The 8247-nt window shown below is 45.4% G+C and overlaps 1 protein-coding gene across 1 annotated transcript; it reads left to right on the forward strand.

Moving 5' to 3' along the window:
- The first annotated feature begins 2061 nt into the window (after positions 1-2061).
- LOC147709786 (uncharacterized) lies at positions 2062-4506 on the forward strand. Its single transcript, XM_086925558.1, has one exon. The coding sequence runs from the start codon at positions 2062-2064 to the stop codon at positions 4504-4506; it is 2445 nt and encodes an 814-aa protein (XP_086781684.1).
- Positions 4507-8247: the final 3741 nt, after the last annotated feature.

Raw genomic sequence — 8247 nt, forward strand, 5'->3', positions numbered from 1 at the left:
CAAAATTGGGGGCTCTCCAAATGAGGCATGGGCAGAGTGGCAGGTCCAGGAGCCTTTTACAAGAGATGTGGCTTGTGTTATTAAGGGTGTGGCCTAAATCAAGTGAATCTAGAATCCTGTGTCCAATATATTCTAAAAGTGAGCATGCTGCCTTACGGAGGAGACTGTGTGCCTGTGGCTGAGACTCCACGCATAAGAAGATGGGCCTGGCCTATCTTTGTATGTGCAGAGATCTTCGCTCTAAATGCAAATACTCTGCAGTTGTAAAATTACTGTTAGTAAAATTAAACTCATAGTTTGTGAATAGCAAAACACAGTACACTTGCACAAAAGCGGACGTTTACCTTTGTGAATCAGGCCTGCAGTGTGATTGGCAGGGTGGATCTGGAAGCCGCAACTGCCCTGCACTATCATTCAGAATAAACAAGTGAGTGTGGGCTGAGCCCAGAGGAACTGCCAATTAAAAACAAACACAAAAACAAGTGACATTCATGGGTGGACAGCAGACAATCATGGCCCTACCCCAAAGCGTGGGGGTGCACTGGGGAAACAAAAGGAACTCAGGGGCGGTGGGGTGCCAGCCCCCTTGTCTCACTTGCCCCTCTTGGCCCTATTAGCTCCACCAGGGACAGTATGTCTTCTATCAGCACCCTTATAGCTGTTTTAGCAAGGAGGGTTGGGGAGACATTTGACCTTGTAAGTCTGCCCCTGGCATCTGTGGTTCTGAAAATTTTGGACCCTGCTATATGTAGTACCGAAGCCCAACACTCGTGTCAGAAAATATCATCATACCATGACGATTTTGGTATTGGCAGACCGGTAATGATGAGGACATTATTACTGTGCATTTGCGTCACGATTGAGTGACGATAACACCCCTAAATCGTACTTCCTGCCTCGAACCCTCGGGTTCCATTTTGTGAGCGGCATCCATCTTGTGGTTGCCCATACATAGTCAATTGACCCAGGCCGAATTCGAGCTGAAAGGACACGTACACCTTCCCTGACTCCTCAGTGACCTGGGCGAGCTGCCTCCACTGCCTCCAGCCAAACCTGTTCGGGCAGTCCCCAACCCAGTGGCCGAGCAAGATTAGCATCAAGGCACAACATGTCATAAACCATTTACCGCATACAAACCACACTTTATCATACACACACCTGTCCCTGTTTCTTCTTTATGACTAGTTTTACAAGGAGGAGGTGCCCGATTTTATTGGCGTTTCATCGATATCTGATGGAAGTTCTGGGCCTGGCCAGGTAATCTATCACGAACTGGACAAACGAAAATATGGGCTTGCCATCATGACTTTGCTTTTTCTTTATTGTGAAAATATGTTTATGGTCGAATTGTAAAACCAAGAATTTTTGCCTGAAGTGTAATATCGTGTATAAAAAGAGAAGGCCGGCTCTGTAAAAACGAGCAGTCTCCTGAGAATATACACACCGTGTTGTTGTACTTCTAGGACGCCTGTTACTTGGTTGCAGCAAATAAATTCGATCTTTAACTTCACCTAGAAGACTTGTGTTTCTGTGGTCTGAATCAGGAAAGTACCCGGGGTCTTTGGGTGTTGCCCTGACACCGCTGGGTTACCGGATCAGTACCGGTTCTGAAAAACCCAGTACCTCAATTGGCGCCCAACGTGGGGCGGTATCAGCGGTACCGGTCCAAGCCAGATGTTCGTGAGGAGCTTCGTGTGAAAATTCCGGAGGACGACCAGCCACTTCAGCGACCCCTGTATGTCGACGTGGTTCCGAAGGTCTTTGCTGCAAGGTTCCCCGCGTCCCGACGGCTACGAAGGACTGCTGCCCTGACTATCGCCCTGATTTGGACCCTTGATGTTTGGTAGAGCGAAACGTTAGACGAGTCTTCTGGTGACGTCATCGATACCTCAGTTAAGTATAAGTGGAGCGTCTCCCAGTCCTTAGTTTGTTTGGTGTCCCCCTTTGTGGGACCGCTTTGATTTGGAACTTGCAAGCGCCAAAGCCGAAGGACTCGTGTATTCACGAGAAATATCATAATCGATAATCCTTTGAAGTTTGAAGCTAGACTAGAGAGCGAAGATGCCTGGTCTTAGCAGACTTGGAAATTTGTTTTGTCTTGGTTGTAATAATAGGGACTCCCGACTGGAGGACTCATGTCCAGTTCCTCCGATTGGAACTCCAACCTATGAATTATATGTGAAACATGGGGTAGGCCCCATCACATACAATGAAGTGTGGATGAAATACACCAGAAAAGACGGTGTTTTAAAATGGCCCCAATATGGTAGCTTTGATACTGAAATCCTAGATAATCTCGAAGTTAAACTCTTTAAGAAGAAAGCCCGGCCGGCGATGTTTGACTCTTTCCGCCTGTGGCGTAAGGAGGCCAAACAGAAGGAAATTAAATTAGCAAAGAAGGATAAGAGAGAAAGGGGTATCTCAATAATGCAAGCTGCTATGCAGTATAAAGACAACAAAGAAGAACAGATAAGTGAGCAGTTGCACAGGCAACGTAAAATGGTAATAGATAAATGCTACCCAGTTTTGCCGCCTCTTCAGCAAGAAGCAGCAAAAGAGCTTGAAAAAGATCTCCTAATGTCGCGAATTTTTAAGTTCGCCACCCCCTATGCGCAAAATGCTACAGCACCTCCACAACCTTTAGTTGTGCATCCCATGGTTGTTATACCTACTGGTCCTCCACAGCACCCACCAGCTACTCTTCAGCTGGCTCCTATTCCTCCGGTGCAGCCTTCCCAAGGGTCACCGGCCTTTACACCTGCTCTTCCTATACTTCCTGCAACTTTACATACTGTATCGACTACCACTCCTGGTACTCCTCCTGACTCTGCCTCTGCATCTGCCTCATCTCACCCTGCCTTCCCACTTGTCTTCTCATCGACTTCTCCGTCTGTCCGCCAAAGAGTGGCAAGCACTGTTTCTAGTCTTCTACATCCTTTGTTTGGAGCGGCAAGTCCGGCTCCTGCCTCTGGGCACACACAGTTGCGCAGCCAACTGCCTGATTCTAGGGAGAAAGAAGTATTGGATCGTTTGGCACACAGATGGGTGACTAACACGACAATATATGATCTAGAATCTGTTATGGATGTATTCCATCAATGGGAAGCATCAAAGCAGAGGTACGTCTTTGAGAAAATGTGTATCTTCCTATGCGAAGATTTAGAAGAGAATGATTTGGACTCTAATCCGCCCGAGTTGAGCCATGTACGGTTCGAATTTTCAAAAGGCACAATTGTGGGTTCAGATGTTAGGAAAGCCGTTGCGACGTTGTTATCCCTTACAACTGAAGGTGTTTCCAAGTCGTTGTTTGATTATGATTCTTCTACCAAGAAGAAAGGAAGACAATATCCCATGAGAGAAGTTCCCCCAGTATGGAGGGAGGGAGACGCAGCAGCTAACCCACCTATTCAGCCTCATTTTCAGCGTGTGTGGGTACATGTCCCATGGAAACGAGCTGAAGTATTAGACCTTAAACAGACATTGCCTGATCCCCGTAAAAATCCTGCAGGATATTACAAAGAATTATCACAGACTGCAGGCTCCTGTATTATGAATTTAGCTGATATCGATATGTTATTTGGGAATGTTGTTCCACAGCCTTTATGGGGAAAGATTTGTCATACGGACCATGATCAAGAGCTAGGGGACACAAGGGCAAATATTACTGCTGCTGATACTAGACAAGTTGGTGGTGCTAAACCTGAGCCTTTAGTAGAAGAACTCCCTGGTAGAATTATCACATATATGAAGACTTTGATGCCCGAATTACGTGTAAATTGGGATAAGTTGTCTGCGTGTAAGCAGAAGAAAGATGAAACGGTGTCTGATTTCTTCACCAGGTTTGAAGAAACGTTTGTCGACCACAGTGGTCAAGACATGAGTACAGAAGGTGGTCAGCGACTGTTTGTTGATAAATTTGTACACAACCTACTTCCAGAGTTGTGTAAAAAGTTGAAGGATTCAGAGAGTTCGTGGGCAGTTTCTTCAGCACAGATATTGGCTACTGCACAATATTATGAAAATAGAGACAAAGATGAGAAAGAAAGAGCAGAAAAGAAAACTAAAGAGTTAAAAACGAAGGTCCTGTTACAGCAAGCATACCCGCCACGTGGTGGTAGTGGTCAGAATAATGGTGGGCAGAATAACTATCAGAATAATTATCAGCAACACCCACAGTTCCAAAAGCCAAGAATAGAGTACAATCAGCCACGCGTTCCTGTAGGTCCCAATCAGTGTTTGTATTGCAAGGAAGAAGGTCATTTTAAATATAGTTGCCCTATCTTGTTACAGCGCGCAAATGGTGTGTCAAACACAAGAGGTAGAGGTGTTCAGCAAACACCAAGAGGTAGAGGACGTGGAAATATCCCTCAGAATACACGCTCCTTTCCACCTCAAAATTCCATGAATAGGTTTGATCAGCAGAATAACGCATCTGATAGAACAGCTCAGTACTACGCTGATGATTACTATGCAGAAGATGAGTATATGGAAGGTAATGATTGCTAGGACAGCCATGGACAAAGAGAGGGAGTTGTTTCAGTTCCAGTAGATCAGAGTAGACCATACGTTGAGGTGATTACATCAGGTGTGTCAGAACCTTTTCTGTTGGATACTGCTGCTACAAAGAGTTCTATGATGCACTCAAAACTCCCTGGCGCACCTTTGTCTGGCGAAATGAATGTTTCTGTAGGTTTTTCTGGCCCCCCGGTTAGGAACCCGATTTCATGTCCTATGCCCCTGTCTGTTGGTCATGGTGAATTCCAAGCACCCCTTATCCTGACAACAGGTTGTGGTGAGAACTTGTTGGGATTGGACCTGTTAAAAAGATTGTATGCGACTTTGTATTGTTCTCCTTCGGGATTACAACTTACACTAGATAAGAAAGTGGTTTCTCCAATGTATTTGTCGAGGGATAAAATTCCGACAGAATTGCTGTCTCTCCCTGATATACTTTGGGCTACTGGTCCTAACGATGTGGGTCTCTTAGAAATACCACCATATGTTGTGACATTAAAAGCTAATGTTAGGATGCCACAAATTCCCCAATACAAAATTTCTAGTGAAGGAGAAAAAGCGTTGTTAGCGATCATTTACGATCTGATTGAAAAAGATGTGATTGAAGAGACAAGAGGCAATGTTTGCAATAGTCCTGTTCTGCCTGTGTTGAAAAGAACAGATCCCTCTTAGCCACCTGTGTACAGATTTGTGATTGACCTTAGAGAGGTGAAAAAAATAGTGGTGCCACAATTTCCAGTTGTTCCTGACATTACTGCCCTGTTGACTATGATCCCAGCCTCTGCAACCTGGTTTTCGGTAGTTGACTTGAAGAACGCTTTCTTCAGCATCCCAATTGCTGAAGAAAGTAGGGATATTTTTGGCTTCAGTTTAGGAGGACGAAGCTTCTGCTTTAAACGCGCTCCCCAGGGCTACTGTGAAAGTCCATCAATGTATAGTCAAGCTCTAAAAACACAGCTTGATACGATTGTTTTACCTGAAAGCGCTACACTCATTCAGTATGTTGATGACTTGCTTGTTGCTGCAGATTCTGAGGAAATATGTAAAGAAGCCACGTTGTCGTTGTTGCGTCATTTGTGTGATCTTCATCACAAAGTGTCCCTGTCTAAACTACAATATTGTCGACAAGAAGTGACCTACTTAGGTCATCTCTTATCGAAGTAGGGAAGGAAACTGACCCCAGAAAGAGTCCAGGCAATAGCAAAGTTAAGTGTGCCAAGAACACAGAGAGAAGTAAGTGCTTTCTTGGGTATTACATCGTACTGTAGACAGTGGATTCCAAATTTTTCTTTACTGGCCAAACCATTGGTGGCATTAACATGTAAAGGAATACCCAATCCTGTGCCTTGGTCTGAAGAGTGTCAGAAAAGTTTTTCTGAATTGCGCACAGCATTATGTTCGGCTCCTGTGTTGGGTACCCCCAACTACATTAAGCCCTTTACATTGTATGTCCATGAGCAAGAAGGTTGTGCATTATCAGTGTTGACACAGTTGTTTGGAGACAAGCAGCGTCCATGTGCATATTTTTCGTCGACTTTGGATCCAGTAGCTAAAGCATTGCCAAGTTGTTTAAGAGCAACAGCAGCAGCAGCTGTTTCGATTCGACAGTCCGCTGGTTTAGTGATGAATAACACGTTAGTAGTCATGGTTCCTCATGCAGTGGACACATTATTGAACAGAACCAAGACACAGCACTTAACTAGTGCTCGATTGTCAGGTTACGAACTAACTTTGTTAGCGAGCCATGTGCACATCAAACGATGCAGCACACTAAACCTAGCCACATTGTTGCCAATTCCGGTTGAGGCAGAGAGTGCTGAAGAACAACACGATTGTTTTCTTAGAACAGAAGAAGAAACAAAAGGGAGAATAGACCTCCAAGATACTCCTCTTGTTGAATGCAATGGTACCTTATGGGTGGATGGTTCATGCTTCAAGCTCCCGAATGGTGACACGACTGCAGCATATGCTGTCACCACTTTGCATACAGTTATTGAAACTGCACGTATTCCACATAACTCAGCTCAGGCGGCAGAATTGATTGCACTTACAAGGGCGTGTGTGTTGTCAAAAGGAATGAAAGTGAATGTGTACTCTGACAGTCAGTATGCGTTTGGCGTGGCTCATAGTTTTGGACGTTTGTGGCGGGAACGTGGGTTCCTGACTTCGCATGGTGCAAAGATTCAACATGGTCAGCTAGTGAATGAGCTTCTTGAATCACTGACCTTGCCTCTACAAGTTGCGATTGTAAAATGTAGTGCTCACAAGAAGGTGACTGATGATGTTGGTCGTGGAAATGCATTTGCTGATGAAGTCGCGAAAGAAACTGCAAGGAATGTGATGAACAGAATGTATGTTGCAGGCCTTGCAAGAAGGATTGGTGATGTTAGTATGTGTGAGGACACGATTGAGAGCGTGAAGTCTATACAATCCGAGGCCACTGAGAAAGAGGTGAATGAATGGAGAAAGCAAGGGTAGATTGGATGCGAATGGTTGTTGGGTCGAATTGTCAGAGCATCAGAGATGGCTGCTACCCGATGCGTATGTGCTTGCAGTGGTGACAATGGCTCATGGAATGGCTCACATCAGTGTGAAAGGGATTTGTAAGTTGTTGGCTCCAGTATGGCAGAACAGTGGCATTCCTAAATGTGCAGAGAATGTGGTCAAGAATTGCATGGTGTGTCTGAAACACAACCCTGGTAGGGGAACCCCAACTCCAGCTGGTCATTTTGTACCTCCTACGTATCCGTTTGAGGTTTTGCAGCTAGATTTCATACACATGGAGAGGTGCAACAATTTGAAATACGTACTCGTTGTTGTCTGTGCCTGATCAAGATGGGTAGAAGCATATCCCCTCACGGACAATACTGCCTTGTCCACAGCAAAAGCCCTTGTCAAAGAATTTTTCCCCAGGTTCGGAATGCCTAGAATGGTCTGGAGTGATAATGGGAGTGAATTTGTGGGACGAGTGATGAAGAGAGTGTGTGAGAGTCTAGGCATACAACAGAAGTTCCACGCTGCAAACCACCCCCAATCAGCTGGCTTAGTAGAATGTTACAACGGCACCCTCAAACTAAAATTGGCTAAGATTCAAGCGAGCACTGGTCTTCAATGGCCTGACGCTCTGCCTTTAGCACTTCTATCCACCAGAATGCCCGTGCATTCGAGAGTGAAACTCAGTCCCTATGAAATTGTTTTCGGCCGCCCGGCCAACATATGGGGGTGCCAGACTCACCAGGCTCAGTGAGGTAGAGCACCCTGTTTTGCTTGACTACTTGTATGAATTGACGGCTAAATTGCGTGTTTTACACCAACAGGTCCATGACAGTCTACCTCAGGCCTCTGAAGCTCCAGGACATCCTATCAATCCTGGATCTTATGTGCTGATAAAAAACTTCCAGGGAACAAAGAACGAACAGCCCAGGTGGACCGGACCACACCTAGTCTTTCTTTCCACTAGATCAGCCGTTCGTGTGGAAGGAAAGAAGAACTGGATCCACGGGACCCACTGCAAGAGGGTCCCGTTACCTCTACCTTATGACCAGTGGGTCCATGAAGGAATTGCTGACTCTGAGACCGAAACGGTGCCACGGTTCTTACCCTTCAGTGATGCACGTTTGAAAGGAACTACTACAGAGAAGGAGAGCGATAACATTCTGCAAGGATCTGTGCCACCGTCAATGCAATTGGACACTACTGAGCCTGAACTTTTGTTTCAAGACAACACAGCAC

This window comes from Lissotriton vulgaris, chromosome 6, assembly GCF_964263255.1.
Source record: "Lissotriton vulgaris chromosome 6, aLisVul1.2, whole genome shotgun sequence".
In the NCBI taxonomy this organism is placed as follows: domain Eukaryota; kingdom Metazoa; phylum Chordata; class Amphibia; order Caudata; family Salamandridae; genus Lissotriton; species Lissotriton vulgaris.